Here is a 14,586-nt window from a genome sequence, read left to right as displayed (position 1 = left end):
TAATGAACTGCTCCAGTTCAGAGCAATCGAAAGCGAAGCCACAACAATGGGCCTTTCACTGAGATGAGCCAGCACGAGCTGGAATCTCGCTTCCTTCGCTCCGAGCGACCGTAGAAAACCACGGATTTCTCGCATGCACGGCTATGGGGGACAGCCCCGGCCTTCCTATGGCTTAGAGTATACCATAACCTTTCCACCAAACACCCCATACCAACGGGCCTAACGCTCCCAGAATCGCCGCACCTGCTGGGATTTCGAGGATACTCCAGACCCAGAGTGTCCCGATGGCCGGCGCCCGCTTCATAACGGCGTAGTATGGGTCTTCATTTGTGGACGTTATCAGCTTGCACCCCAGCAAGACAGCGACAGACAGAAACGCGGACGTTCGGAGCGTAGGCGGGAACACCAGCTTTCGGAGGAAGGATAGCGAGAGCTTGTCTTGGGACCAGGGAAAGAGCGAGATTCTCTCCTCGTCTGGGCCGGTGGTGTAGATTGAGAGGATGTGTCCGTGAGCGAGGTGTATGAGGAGCGTCAGCATGGGAAGCGCGATGAATGCAGATTCGCGTAGGAGCTTGTCCAGCTCGACCTTCTCTGCGTACTGATAAGCTGCCAGGTAGGCCAGTGTGAGGTGGAGAGTCGTCAATGGCACGGAGAGGAGGAGGGTGTCGATTAAAGGGGGGATCGGGTCTTCGGTAGTTGTGTCCGGCTGGTGGTCTTCGCTCGCGGGTTCATCATCCGTAGAGGAGTCGTCGTTCTTTTGTTCTTCGGACAGTGTCGACGGGTCAAACTGGGAGATTTTGCCAGATGCCGGGTCGACGCTCACAAATTGGGTTGCCAGGCCTGGTTTCGTGGCACCACCGCTCTCATTAAAGTCTTCCCCGTTGCTCAATATCTCATTCTGTCTTTCGGCAATGAGCTCAACCAAGGTCTTTCCATTGCTGATGCTCGCATCTCGAGCAGGATGGGCTAGGGGGATTGAGGACGGATCGAACGATGCACCTGTCTTGGAGTTCGCTGCTGCAGCTGCTCGTCGCTGTTTTCGATTCCGGGAACCTTCCATCGTACACAAATTTATGACGCAGGGTCTCGTGTCGCTTTGGTGGACTTGCGTCGTTGGGGACAGTTGAACCTCTTCGCGATTGTTGTTGATGAAAAGAAACATCCGACACCAAAGATGGATCAGGACGGAGTTAAGCGGGGTTACCAGGAAAAGAGAGCAACTCTGGTGTCATTTCTTTACTTCATCTTCGAGACAACTACCATTTGCCCATGTTTTCGTTGCAGACATAATTGATTCGGAGAACAAGAAAAAAATCTCAGCTAATTCAACTAACAATACAAATTTTGCTCACTACATCCAACGCCATCTCCATATCACAATACGTATACTTCCAGTTTGGCTTAGCCAGCTTGGTAGAGAGCAGGACCAGCAACCACATGAGAGTTGATGCTGCTGAAATTGAACGTGGTCAGGTACGGATCGGAGTCCGTAATCGCAATGAAAATGGTGCCGTTAATGGCTGGGTCGCCAGCATAGGTCGAGATGTTAGGCTGGATGGTCGTACCATGCATTCCCTTTCCGTTATCACTGACATTCAATGGCGAATACGTGATGTTCAGCTGCGAGGCCCAAACAACGTATTTCGGGTCTCCTGCGGTCGTGTTCGTGATGTAGCTGTTGTTCGGTCCAACCGGCTTGCCTGGGTGATCCCAGGACAGATATACCGTTCGGCCTGGGTAGGAAAGGGGCTCGGTGCGGTTGCGGGTGATGCCCGGATTGCAGTTGATGCCCACGCTGGTGGAATTCAGGCAGGACTCGGTCTTGTTCACTGTATGGCTGTTCAAGACATTCATACCGCCGCTGGGGATTGTCTCGTTGATTGCAGCCGATCCGTTGATCCGGAAGGGATTTGGCTGGTTCTCGATGTACAGCGCTGGGAAGTTCTGCCATACCAGTCGGGTCTGGTTGTCAGGGCACGAGCTGATATGCGGTGCCAGCAGAGTCCAGGCCCACGACTGAGATATGCCAACCTCGAACCACACCGGCATAGGGAAGAGTCCCTCAAATTGGCGGAAGATCATCTGCTGCCGGGCCTCCGTGGTGATGGCCTGGGTTAGAAGTGTTGCCGCTTCACGCGAGTCCAGATGGGCCAAGAACCCATAGACACCAGCTTCACCAAAACGGGTGAGTTTCTGACAAAAGTCGACGAACTCATGGACGGTGGTGTAAGGGTAGTTGTATACGCATTGCCGGGGAGCTCTGGCTCCCAAGATATTGGTCAGCATAGTCGCATGTCCGACCTCCTGATCAGCCATGAACTGGATCAGGTAACGGTCTTCTGCTGAGAGACCAGCGGCGGTAAAATCCGCTTCGGAGAAGCGAGCCAGTCCATCATGGAAGAGGTCGAGCTCCATGTACTCTTGGTAGAGTGCAAGGGCCTGACGATGCAATTAGCAAGCCTTCCCAACAACCCTGTGTAGGTGGATGATGACACTTACCAGAGATTCAAAGTCGAAATCGCTCTTGACGTTATAAACAGGAACCGATCCATTCGTGCCCACACCCCCTGCCGGTATATAGGGTCCTGGCTGAGGCTCGTGGAGCTCCCCATCACTGGGATATAAGGTAGCTTCGGGGGCAACACCCAGCGTCGGGACTCCAGGACCGACAGAAGAGGCTGTCAAAGCCCCCGTGGTGGTAGCAGTCCCGCTATAAGGGGTATGCGGTAGGGAAGCTGAATGGCTCACAGCGGGTGGCACCTCAGTGGATGTTGCTCCAGCCGATGTCGTTTCAGAGGACGTCGTCTGAGACATCGTTGTTCCAGTGGATGTGTGTGAGCCAGATGGTGCTTGTCTTCTGACATTGGGGACCGCAAGAGTGGATGGTAGCAGGCCTAACCCACCGAGCAGAACGAAGTGTCTCCAATGCATTTTCAAAGATAGCCACAAAGTCCAGTATACCCACCAACTTCCAGAGGCTAAAAAGATATGCTGGGGATGCACAAAGAAAGACAACCTTTTGAGGGGCGCCAGAGCTACATATATGCACCGTCCCGCCTCCCTAGTCATGCTTGGAGAACCTAGGCTTGACGCAAGATTTCCATAATAGAAACATGACGTTGTGCCTTTCGTTGTTGAAGAATGATAACTTTGCGGTAGCTATTGGTAGTCGGTACCCTCTCCTCACAAGGACCATTGTTGCGTGCCCTAGTACTCCAACGTCATAGGGTTGGTTCCTCTCCGAGCTCGCGAATCAGATGTTGAGCCCCTGTCTCAATGAGAGCTCTCTCAACAAATGTCCGGGAGCACCGAAATGTAACTGAAGCTTCAAAGGCAGTCACTGTAGAGTGCCTCGTCATGTTTGAGTCTACCATGGCTGGCTTCATCAAAATGGGACGGTGGAGTCGCTATAGAATCCCTGACAGGCATGCATCTTTGGCAAAAGCAACGTCATCCCATGGATGATAGCTTTGAAATGCTATTGTGATTGTTTTCCAGTTCAGGAGTTAGAGCTCACGCTTGAGGAGCAACATATAGCAACATAAGATATGAGCATATGTTGGCATCAAGTGTGGGCACCTGCGTTCGATGCAAGATCATATACTTCGCAGCACGAGATATGCAACAGATGCTCTGCTTGAACAGGATTCTCTGCCGATTTCCCGATCACATCGATCGGTGTTGTTGACTGTATGCAAACCATAGAGCGGATGTAGCGGATCTCCCGGCTGGATGACGTTGGACGAAGATCATCCACAATAAACTCAAGGAACTCGACTCCGGTCAGCTAATAACAGGCAGTCGTGACGGCTTATCGGATGGCAGCATTGAGGATAACATGCACAGATATCCAGGCAGTTGACGTTCATCTTTCTTTGGTGTCCTGGCGTTGATTTCGGACCTAAAGCTGGAAAGGAGATTGCTTTCTCGCCATAGGCCATAGGCATGTTGGAGAACCTAAGGCTCGACTCTTTCCTAATTTTGCCTCTGTGCTCCAAATGGAATGTGCTATTCCAGAGTGCTTAACGCTATGGTGTAGATGTGCCATATCAACTGGTGTTGCGGGTGCCCCCACAAGATCCCTGGCCTGCTGCACCTAGTTAGCGGTCGAGATAAGCATCTGACAGGAGAGTCAAAGACTGCTTAGAAATAGAGAAAGAGGTCGATACTTGATAGATACCAGTCGACTGCCTATGATTCTTCCACGGGGAAATGCCGACTGGCGGCAACCCCGCATCTCGGAAACATAGCCGTGTGGGGGTTCGATGACGCCAAAGAGGGAGTATATGAGGGCGCTCTTCCATGATTCTGGCGAATTCGGTTTTTTTCCAGTGTCTTTATTGTGGTTTATGTTCATAGAGATTGTCCGTAATCGATAATCAACGCAGTCATGTCGAATTTGCAAGCGTCACAGTTGTTCTCCGTCAAGGGAGCTGTCGTGGTGGTGACAGGAGCAGGAAGTGGTGAGGATGCATCTTCACTATTTGAAAATTGAATCTTGGTCAGAGGGACGCGCTGACAATGTACTCTATCCAGGGTTGGGTCGGACAATGGCCCTTGCACTCGATGCAAACGGCGCCTCGAAAGTCTTCATCGTCGGCCGACGAGAAGACAAGCTGCAGGAGACTGCCTTCCTGGCAGTCAACAACTCAATCATACCCATCAAGGGCGACGTCTCGTCCAAGGAGTCCCTGCAAGCAGCCTACGAGGCCATCGCATCCCAGACCGGACATATCAACCTCTTGATCGCGAACAGTGGTGTTATGGGGCCTGAAATCAAGCCCCCCGCCGCAAAAGAGGACGGGTCACTGCCGAGTCTCACCGAAATCCGTGATAAGCTCTGGTCAGTGCCCATGGAGGAATTCTCCAGAATCTTCGACATCAACGTTACAGGGGCCTATTACACCGTCCTCGCGTTCCTGCCTCTGCTCGAGGCAGCGAACAAGCAGAGACCGGCGCCGGAGATGAATAAGCTCTCTGCACCCACCGCGCAGGTTGTCATCACCAGTTCGATTGCGGGTCACATTCGGCAGGTCCCCTTCAGCTATGCGTACAGTTTGAGTAAGTCGGCAACGACCCATCTGGTCAAGATGCTTTCAACGACTCTGAGTTCGTATGATATTCGGGTTAACGGCATCGCGCCCGGTCTGTACTTTTCGGAGATGTCGGCGGAATCGTTCTCGGGAGGCAATAGGGGAGTTTCTGATGGATCTTTTCCACGTGAAAGGATCCCTCTGACGAGGGGTGGCAGCGATGAGGATATCGCCGGATTGATCCTCTGGCTGGCCAGCGCTTCCGGAGGTTATATGAATGGGAGCATTGTCGTGACTGATGGGGGTCGAACGGCTGTTCATCCCGCGGTTTATTGAAACCAAAACAAGGTCATGTAACGCAAATAGTCACTGGAGTCGAATGAGGCAGATATCGACCCGTATACAGCTGGGCGTGTTGTCTCGCTCCGAATGAACCATGAATCATAGAGTTTTAAGTTTAATCCAGAAATATCAAAATCAACACCGTGGTGGTATGAAGGGAACTATGACTAGAGAAGAGCTCGCTTATAAACTATATCAATCAACAATACCCAGACCGAACTAGATAGTGGCTGTCAGTCGCTGCACAAGGTAGTCACCAGTGGTGATTCCTGGATATTTCTTCGACTCGTTCAATTCTTCCTCGAATGTTCCTGGCAGAGCTTCGATGAACTTGTTCATATTGGGATTGCAGAAATATGCAATACTGTATCGGGCCGGGTAGGAATCTGAACCATCATCTGAGCCAGCCTCGACTGTCTTCGGAGGCTCAACGACCCGGTGACGAGTACTCTTGATAATATCATTGGACCAGCGAGCTAGCAAGTCGCCAGCGTTCACAACAACTGTGTCTGCGATAGGCGTCGCATCGACGAAGGTGCCCTTAGGGCTCCGAACCTGCAGTCCTCCGCGCTGATCTTGGAACAGAAGCGTTATCGAGCCGTAATCACTATGCTCTCCAGCGCGAACCTGACCCGGATTCTGTTTGAAAGTGTCCTTGGGGACTGAAGGATAGTGCAGCAAGCGAAGATTGTTGTCCCCAGCATCGACGTAATTATCAAAGTAGTGCTCCGGCAAGTTCATGCCGATGGCGATGGCGCGCATGACCTCCGTGTGCAGGGCTTTACACTTCTCAAAGAACGACTGCATCACTTTCTTGAATTCCTTTCCTTCGTCATCAAGATTATCGGGCCAGCGATTTGGAAGGCCATCAACATCATCACGACCAATCTCCATTGTCTCTTTGAGATCTGGAGTCACACGTTTAGCGGTGTCCTTGTCGGTGGTATCAGTGGGTAGATTGAGCTTCTCTTGGCCCGTCTTGATGTAACCACGGTTCGACTGTGGGGAGGTCCAGCCCAAGCTGTCCTTCTGAACTTGAGGGCGAGCGAAGAAGCGGGCAGAAGACTCGAATACCTGGGATACAGTAGAGAATGGAATGCCATGGTCTCTGAGATAGAGGAAACCCGATGTCTTGAACGCATTTGTGACCGAAGCAGCGACGGCATTCCTGTCGGACGGCGTTCCTGTCAAGAAGGGACCAAATTCAATGACCTGATGGGAATACGAATTCGTGTCAGGATAGATACTTGACAGAGCAGCCCCAATAGCAATGGATAACGTCTTTCTTTGAGATGAAGGATACTCACAGGAATGACAAGGTCATCCTTGTCCACTGCCGTAATGACCGGCCGACGCTGAGGCTGAGAAGAGGCGTTGTCCATTTCAGACATTTGGCTTAGTGAATAGGACGCGAGGATAAAGATGGATCTCTAGAAGGAGATCTGAGAGTATTCTAGAGTGTTACTAGAACTGATATAATAGAACAATGGTGATTGCAATGAAATCACTATTCAACTGTGAACCAACAAGGGAACAAGGATTAGAGGGAGATCAGTGATGAACTGAGGATCAATGGACAGCAGCCATGGTTCATCCGAAAATACGCGTCCCTTCATCTTCACTTAAATATTTGCATCTCAAATCATCAGATGATAGAAATGTGAAGCGGGGAAGATAAATTGCCTCGTGCAGGATGTCCCTTGTCGGATCTGTCTGGTGTTGGTCGCGATGATAAGACGCTGGCTGATGGGAGATTGAGCGTGTCGATGGCAGATAGGCTGCTTGGACCATTCAGGAGAGTGTATTGCGAGATGAGATGGAAACTTGTGCAGCTATCAACACGACAATCAGAGGCAGATAAGCCGTTGATACGGTTATCATCCATCTTTCCTTAAACTTCAAGGAAAGATGCTTGCTTTGCGAGACGGTGATAAATGCGCTCTGCATCGCCTGCATCCTTGTGTGCCCCGCATTGGGTACTTCAAGAACAAGTCAAAAGCCCTTCTTTTCCTCTCCTCTTGTATACCTATATCAACTTCTCCTTGGACTGACCCGAAACCTCCTCATTACCTATAAGGCTGCTCCGATATAATACGAAGCAAGCAGATCAACATGACCTCCCCTCTTGTTGTCGACATTCACACCCATGTCTACCCTCCATCCTATATGGAGCTGCTGCGCTCCCGCAAGACAGTCCCCTACATCCACGACCCAGCCAACGGAACACCACGTCTGATTATTCTTTCCTCAGACGACGACCCGTCAGTCCCTCTCGATGAGCGTGGTCGCCCAGTCGACTCGTCCTACTCCGATGTCAACGTGAAGCTGTCATTCATGCGCCGTCATGGCATCAACAGTAGTGTGATCTCCCTAGCCAATCCATGGTTAGATTTCCTCGAGCCTGAAGAAGCCCAGGTGTGGGCAGAGCGCATCAACGATGATCTAGAAGAGACATGTGCGCGTGTCAACCAAGCAGCCGACAAAGAGAATACCCTGGCTCTCAACGAAAAGGAAACACTGTTCGCATTCGGTTCCCTGCCGCTCAGCGCGCCGAACCCCGACATCGTGGTGAATGAGATCAAGAGACTCAAGACGTTACCACACCTCCGGGGTGTTATCATGGGTACCTCCGGGTTGGGAAAGGGCCTTGATGACCCCGCGCTGGACCCTGTATGGGCTGCTCTACAGGAGACTGAATCGCTGATGTTCCTGCACCCTCACTACGGTCTTCCCGACGAGGCCTTCGGCGGCGCAGATGTGACGAATCGCTACGGCCATGTTCTCCCCCTCGCATTGGGTTTCCCACTAGAGACTACCATTGCGGTAACGCGGATGTTCCTGTCGGGTGTGTTTGATCGATTCCCTGGCCTGCGCATCTTGCTGGCGCATTCCGGCGGAACCCTGCCGTTCCTTGCCGGTCGGATCGAGAGCTGCATTCACCATGAGCGCAAGTTTGTCGCGAATGGCGGGGATCAACCCGGTCTGCAGAAGAGTGTCTGGGATGTCTTGCAGACGAATATCTACCTAGATGCTGTGGTATATGGCACCGCGGGTCTGAAAGCAGCCGTTACCGCCGCTGGTAGCCCGGATCGTCTCATGTTCGGTATGCTTCGGTTCTTTTCTTTTCTGCTTCTTCGTCTTTATCAAGTTATACTGACGTTCTGCCAGGCACTGATCACCCCTTCTTTCCTCCTCTGGATAACGACCAAGATGCCGAATGGGTCAGTGTGACAACCAACTACAAGGCAATTTCTGCTGCGTTTGCCACCGACAAAGAAGCAGTGGAGGGTATTCTGGGCGGAAATGCCGCACGTATTCTGAGTCTCAAATGAGGTAGAACTTGAGTCGCTATATCAATCAAAACATAGCTCTAAGCATGATCACCTGGTCCCTATTGCAGCGACGTTGTAAAGTGAAATATATTTATGATATGTCATATCAGCTTAGGTTTGAAAGCAATCTCGATGGAAACACAGAGTAAAAGGCAGACTTCACGAATTACCCAGGACATCTTCCACTTGCACCAGAGAAAAGATAACGAGATCCAGACACGATGCAGCGTAGCCTCTAGTCCTTGAGGGACCCTTTATTCACAAGTAACTCCCACCCCAGCAACCTCCAGATTTCCCGCGTGAACCACTCGGGAACAGACTGTTCAGTAATATAAGTACAAGCCGGCAAGCTCGTAAGTGTCCGTGGATCAAGCTTTTCGGGAAGCTGTAACGTATGCGGAAACATAGACTTGTCGGATCCGAAGACCGCCTGAAGGAGAGTGCCCTGTAGCTTCTGCCTGGTGGTGGTTACAAATTCCATCGTCCCGCCAGTCTTTTGTGGCGCCGGTGCCATATCCAGTAAGGCTAGAGCTCTTTCCACCGGCCACACCAGATATCTTGCCTCGACTTGTGCAGCACGCAAGGACTGATCATCCAGCTCGACTCCAACCAAACCTTGGGGTAGCGGGAGTTTTGTCATATTCACATGAAGATCGGGTCGCAATTGCAAATCCTGGAAGACAAATATACATAAGAGGGTACCCACACGATTGAGTAGAGTGAACAAAAACCCTTCAAAGAGCCCTTGGTGATCTGGGCAAGATAGATCTAGGGAGAGCGCCATTGTACCGAGCAGTTGACTGAGCTGGTTGGCTACCTCATCTGTGATCTCGGAAGTCGAAGGCTCCAAGCTCTGGGTAGCCTTTCCACCTTTTGACCTTTTACTCTGTTTGTTCTTCGACGATTTTGAAACCGTGCCTGGAGAAGTCTGGGCAGACTTGGTAACGCAGTATCGTTCCAGCGTAGTTGCTATAGCTTGATACAGTTCAACTAGATGATACTTGAGCCGGCCCTTGTCTTGGGGAGCATTTTCCGAATCCGGTAGTTTCTGCAATGCTTGGAGAAGAAGACCGAAAGCGCATTCGACACTGCGCATAACCTGCGTCAACTTGGGCTGCCCTGTCTGAAGGAGGGACTTTTTGCTAGCACGCAAGCCAGTCTCTTTCTTCTCACAAACCGCGCTGAGCAGATCCTTCGTTGCCACCTGACATAGGCAGATTGCGGCCTGCACAATATTTGAACGACTGGGCCTTCGTTGAATGGCTTTCTGGAGAGTGTAGAAATGCCGCATGAATGCCCCAGAAGCTGTCGACATGAATAGTTAGCCAAAGTCATCGTACAGAAGGAGTCCTCGACTGACGTTCTTCTATATAATATTTTTGTCCGACAAGCTTATATCTTCCAATAACAGTCTCGAGGGCCTGAGTCTGCAGGTTTCCTTGTGTCTTTGCTCTTTTGCAAGCACCCGAGTTCCCATTCGCCTTCCTCTTCGTTGACACTTGCGCCTCATGTTGAGTGGCCACTTTCTGAGCCTGCATCTTTGCCAGAAGGGCTTCATTGCGTTGCTCAAGCTCATAGACTCGATCCATCAATCTGCTTTGTTCCGCTTCGGATCTCTCGTACGCTTGCTGCCAGAACGAAACGCTGTCAAAGAATCTATCTTGCAGATACACTGGATCCTGCTCCTTTGCATTTTTGATATACTGTCGAATCTGAAGTACATAGTCTATAGTCCGGTCAATCTTCTCCCAGGGAAAGAGACCTCAGGGGTTGGCAACCTTTGATATCCATCCCTGGTGGTTTCTGTTTGACAATAGCCATTGCGAGGGCTAATTGGGGTTGAGAGGGTATAGACTCAGGCGCAGATGCTTTCTCCATTTCCTTGCTAACGCAATAAACCTATCTCTTGATGTTTGGGGATAGCAATGGTGATAGAGATTGTTTCCTCGGATGACAATGAAGGATGGTCTCGAAGCCTCAGGCAGTTTCTACAACCCCCAGACACGTGCCACCAGCATCCCAGATATATACGTTCCATCAGTAGACCAACCATCAGTATACCAAGTCAAGCACAAGCATCAAGATTCTGGGAGAACCGATGAACCTATCTCAATCATATGCGGCATTCGACAACGTCGAGATCGTAAAGGTATATTAGTGGCAGAAGACATCATTTTGCGCTACCTATGTTGCAGTCCTCCCTCGCTTTGGAGATGGGTCCACCTCAGCCAGTATACCACGGACTCAGAGTACCAAACTATCCCGTGGAAAGGGGGGAGAGCATGTATAGACGCTTCCTTGGGCTAGCTGGTTGTCCAAGTACATAGAGCCTGTCGGGAAGGAGGTTTGACCAGAACTAAACAGCGCAACATAGGTTCATTGAGTTAATACCATTCTGTCAAGCTCCAAGATATATATCATAGTGCTACAAAGCATTTCTTGGACACCTCTCTGTGCGGAGATGTCGACAGTTGTGGTCAGACAAGAGAGCTGTGGAGATAGACTAGAATTGGGCGTGATAAACACGTCCCGCCACCGCCGCCAGTAGAAAAAGAGCGGAGCTTTCTCCAGCTTCATCTCAAACAACAACTTACCACGCCACTTAACTAGCGGCTCAGTATCAGTCCTACCCTTTTGTTCCACAACCTAGGGTAACTAGCCCATTCTTACTATGACAATTTTCTCATAAAACTTTCGATCAAGCGATTTCGAGTACCGTCAACGACCTACAACCACTTCACAAGCAAGCGAGCTTTCGTAACTTGGTCCTCAACATCCCTTCACGATGGCCTCGGACGATGACTTGAAGGCACACGCTGCCTCTAACCAAGATTTTTACGCGCTCCTTGATATTTCCCCTGCAGCCGCGGAAACCGAGATCCGCCGTGCATACAGACGAACCGCCCTCAAATACCACCCAGACAAGATCGTGAATCCCACGCAGGCAGACATCGACAAGTTCCACGTGTTACAGATCGCCTACGATGTACTTTCCGACCCGACCGTGCGCCAGCTCTACGACAATGCGCGGGAAGCGAGGGAGAGGAAGAAGCGCGAGGTGGAGATGATGGATGCGGCGAAGAGGAAGATGAGAGAGGATCTGGAGGCGCGCGAGCGTGCCGGCGCGGCTGAAATGGGTGGCGCGCAACGGGGTGTCAAGAGAACTTGGATGTCAACCGGTGTGGGCGACGATGATGCGGAGGAAAAGCTTCAGCGCGAGATTGACCGGATTGCAGAGGATGGGCGGCGGCGGCGCAGGGAGGCTGAGGAACGATTGAAGCGGGAATCTGAGGAGGAGGAGCGACGGCTGCGAGAGGAGCAAGAGGAAGCGCAGAGGGCTGCGGACAGGAGTAGCCAGCGAGTCGATCGCTCACAAGAAGGCGGCACGAATATCCCTGAGCTCGAGCGCGCAGTAAAGGTACGCTGGGTGCGGGAAGGTCGGGGTCTGGATCTAGACCAGGAGCGCTTGATTTCGTTGTTCAAACCATTCGGGGCCGTCGAGAATACTTTCATGCTCAAGGATAAGCGGCAGCGGCTCGGAGACAAACGCGAAAAGAAGACTGTGGCAACCGGTGTCGTGGTTTTCGCGTCCATCGTCAATGCCCATGCCGCCGTGCTTGACAGCGAAAAGAAGATCCGCCAGAGCACCGGGCAATCAGACAACGACTGGGCACTTATCGATTCTGTCTTCTGGGCTTCAGGCAATGCGCCAGATCTAGGGAGCGCAACAGAGAACCGGCCTGCTTCCCCCGCCGTTACTCCAGTCGAAGTCCCCTTGACACAAAAAGCAACCTCTTCAACCACCACGTCTAAACCCTCTTTCAACTTCTCGAGTCTCAAGACAGCAGCTCCTGGCGGTACTGCTGCCAAGACGCCCGGGAAAGCACCTTCTTTCGCTTCGTTCGCCGCCACCGGCTCATCAAAATCAATGCCATCGACCGACAAGCCAAGCACCCTTAGTTTCCAAGAAGCGACATTGATGCGATTGAAGAACGCGCAGCGCGAGAAGGAACGGAAGGCTTTGGAGGCACAGCTTGCGAAAGAGGACGAAGCCGCAGATGCTGCTGAAGCTGCGGCTGCCGAGGCCAAGAGCTAAATATGCTTTCCTTCTCATTTTTTTGCTTCCGTGCGTCATTTGTATGATAAACTACGTCAAACTGCATAGATACCCCTTAGAGCTTGGTTATAGTTAAACTTTATATGAGATGTTTCAATGGTATAGAGTTGCTGAAAGTGACCAATATATACAATACAGTCTATGATACATCTTTGACTCGGATCGGATCACTCGTTCCGCCGTAGTTCTTCCTCCTCGTCTAGTTGATACAGGAGCTCCCTTGCCCGTTGGGCATCTTCATTATCAATCTTTCGGGCAGTGTTTCTCACTCCACCGGAGGCAATGTATTCCCTCAGCCAAGGTGGCACGAACGCCTTGATCTTCACCTCTCCAGAATCCGAAGGGCCCACTGGTCCCTCGTCAGCTGCCGTCCACGAGACCTTGAATTCAGTTTCGGGATTATACTGTGTCCCCTCACTTGTAAGCACGATGTCGGTCATCATCTCCAACCGACAGAGAGCCAGGCCGATGTTTCCCACCCCGCCAAGGAACTTCCCAGCACTACGGCCCTTTCTGGCGCCGACTTTCGAAATGTTCGTTCCGCTCGGCGGCGAGGGCACCTCCACAGATGAATCATACGCTGGGAGCCCATCCACAGGAACGGTATCCTGAGCGCCTGTGTATAGCTGCACAGGCACAATCCGCTTGCGCACCACCCCCGTGTGGTGGGTACGGATCGTAAGCTCCTGGCCCACATAGCAGCCCTTGCGGAAGTCGACCCCCCGCGCCATGTCCATGTTGCATTCGAGCGGCAGAGCCGACTCGCGGATGATCTCGGACTGGCCCTCCGCGATGCCGTGCAACATTCGGCGCACGGTATAAGCTCCCAGATCGACTTCCCCTCCAGCGACCTGGGCCTCGTCGGGGAAGTGCATGCGGAGGTCCTCCCCGCCGGGGGTGACGATTCGGGATCCGAACCCCGGAGCGCGGGTATCAACACAGCCCGCGATGGGCGACGAGGGTGAGAATTGTGACGACGATTCGGATTCAAGATTGTACGCCGCCCATCGGGGCTCGGTGTGGTCCTTCCATGACGACCAGACGGTGCGCTCGCCGTCTTCCAATGCCCGCAACTTCAATTTGGACCGCAGCTTATGCTTTTTGAGATGCTTCATGAGGCTGGAGACCTCGCACTTGTCCACCTCAACCAGCCATGCCGGGTCCTCGGGTGCGGCAGCCCCTCCGTCGACTCTGGGCATCGGGTAGATAAATGCATCGTTTAATACACGGCCTTGAGAATTAAGGAAGGCGGCATATGTGCCGGTTCGGCGGATTGCGCGATTCGGGTCATTCGCAACTAGCATATTCTGCGTGATCAGGCCTTGGAGAAATGTCGTGCTGTCAATGCCTGTGATCGATATCAAACCCCGGTTTGTGAGTCGAGCATATCCGGTCTGCGGCGGGGAAGAGACGATCGCATTACTCGGCTGCTGAGCGCGATGCTGCACATTGGTTGAGAAATGCCGCCCGCGGTTCAAGCAGCGAGCACAGATGTTCTGTGTGGATGTCGTAGGACGCATGATGTCGGTGCTAACTCTTCATTGGAAAAGGTACACTTTCGGCAAGCATCGTTTACAAATCGAAGGCTCGATGACATCGACAGGTGGGCGGTCAGATATGGCAGAAACATGATAAGATATGTTGATGGAGAAAATCGACCAATAATACTATTAGTGGTGCAGAGCCCGATGTGATAGTTCCCATTCAACGTTTCAATACAAGTTGATACTTGAGAGGTTTGTACAACCAACATTCCCAGGGT

The 14,586-nt window shown here is 51.8% G+C and overlaps 8 protein-coding genes across 8 annotated transcripts, besides 2 other annotated features; 3 read left to right on the top strand and 5 right to left on the bottom strand.

The window, feature by feature from the left end:
• Window positions 1-172: 172 nt before the first annotated feature.
• Window positions 173-1,060, bottom strand: ACLA_015560 (uncharacterized protein; the record flags this gene model as incomplete). Its single annotated transcript, XM_001274539.1, has 1 exon — window positions 173-1,060. The coding sequence occupies one exon, from the start codon at window positions 1,058-1,060 to the stop codon at window positions 173-175; it is 888 nt and encodes a 295-aa protein (XP_001274540.1).
• Window positions 1,061-1,401: 341 nt separating this feature from the next.
• ACLA_015550 (ferritin-like domain-containing protein) lies at window positions 1,402-2,814 on the bottom strand (the record flags this gene model as incomplete). Its single annotated transcript, XM_001274538.1, has 2 exons — window positions 1,402-2,439; window positions 2,500-2,814. The coding sequence occupies 2 exons, from the start codon at window positions 2,812-2,814 to the stop codon at window positions 1,402-1,404; spliced, it is 1,353 nt and encodes a 450-aa protein (XP_001274539.1).
• A 1,576-nt stretch (window positions 2,815-4,390) lies between these two features.
• Window positions 4,391-5,369, top strand: ACLA_015540 (SDR family NAD(P)-dependent oxidoreductase; the record flags this gene model as incomplete). The annotated part of the gene is made up of 2 exons (XM_001274537.1): window positions 4,391-4,463; window positions 4,537-5,369. The coding sequence occupies 2 exons, from the start codon at window positions 4,391-4,393 to the stop codon at window positions 5,367-5,369; spliced, it is 906 nt and encodes a 301-aa protein (XP_001274538.1).
• Window positions 5,370-5,594: 225 nt separating this feature from the next.
• Window positions 5,595-6,766, bottom strand: ACLA_015530 (isopenicillin N synthase family dioxygenase; the record flags this gene model as incomplete). Its single annotated transcript, XM_001274536.1, has 2 exons — window positions 5,595-6,587; window positions 6,683-6,766. 2 exons carry the CDS (start codon window positions 6,764-6,766, stop codon window positions 5,595-5,597), a joined length of 1,077 nt encoding a protein of 358 aa, XP_001274537.1.
• Window positions 6,535-6,564: a microsatellite.
• A 721-nt stretch (window positions 6,767-7,487) lies between the features above and the next one.
• On the top strand, window positions 7,488-8,707 carry ACLA_015520 (amidohydrolase family protein; the record flags this gene model as incomplete). The annotated part of the gene is made up of 2 exons (XM_001274535.1): window positions 7,488-8,478; window positions 8,544-8,707. The coding sequence occupies 2 exons, from the start codon at window positions 7,488-7,490 to the stop codon at window positions 8,705-8,707; spliced, it is 1,155 nt and encodes a 384-aa protein (XP_001274536.1).
• A 235-nt stretch (window positions 8,708-8,942) lies between these two features.
• Window positions 8,943-10,296, bottom strand: ACLA_015510 (uncharacterized protein; the record flags this gene model as incomplete). The annotated part of the gene is made up of 2 exons (XM_001274534.1): window positions 8,943-10,012; window positions 10,068-10,296. 2 exons carry the CDS (start codon window positions 10,294-10,296, stop codon window positions 8,943-8,945), a joined length of 1,299 nt encoding a protein of 432 aa, XP_001274535.1.
• Window positions 10,297-10,742: 446 nt separating this feature from the next.
• Window positions 10,743-10,771: a microsatellite.
• A 721-nt stretch (window positions 10,772-11,492) lies between these two features.
• Window positions 11,493-12,803, top strand: ACLA_015500 (putative cell cycle control protein (Cwf23); the record flags this gene model as incomplete). The annotated part of the gene is made up of 1 exon (XM_001274533.1): window positions 11,493-12,803. The coding sequence occupies one exon, from the start codon at window positions 11,493-11,495 to the stop codon at window positions 12,801-12,803; it is 1,311 nt and encodes a 436-aa protein (XP_001274534.1).
• A 188-nt stretch (window positions 12,804-12,991) lies between these two features.
• Window positions 12,992-14,344, bottom strand: ACLA_015490 (YgfZ/GcvT domain-containing protein; the record flags this gene model as incomplete). The annotated part of the gene is made up of 1 exon (XM_001274532.1): window positions 12,992-14,344. One exon carries the CDS (start codon window positions 14,342-14,344, stop codon window positions 12,992-12,994), a length of 1,353 nt encoding a protein of 450 aa, XP_001274533.1.
• Window positions 14,345-14,586: the final 242 nt, after the last annotated feature.

Source organism: Aspergillus clavatus, genomic scaffold, assembly GCF_000002715.2.
Source record: "Aspergillus clavatus NRRL 1 1099423829795 genomic scaffold, whole genome shotgun sequence".
NCBI lineage: Eukaryota > Fungi > Ascomycota > Eurotiomycetes > Eurotiales > Aspergillaceae > Aspergillus > Aspergillus clavatus.
This window is presented reverse-complemented; position numbering and strand designations above follow the sequence as displayed.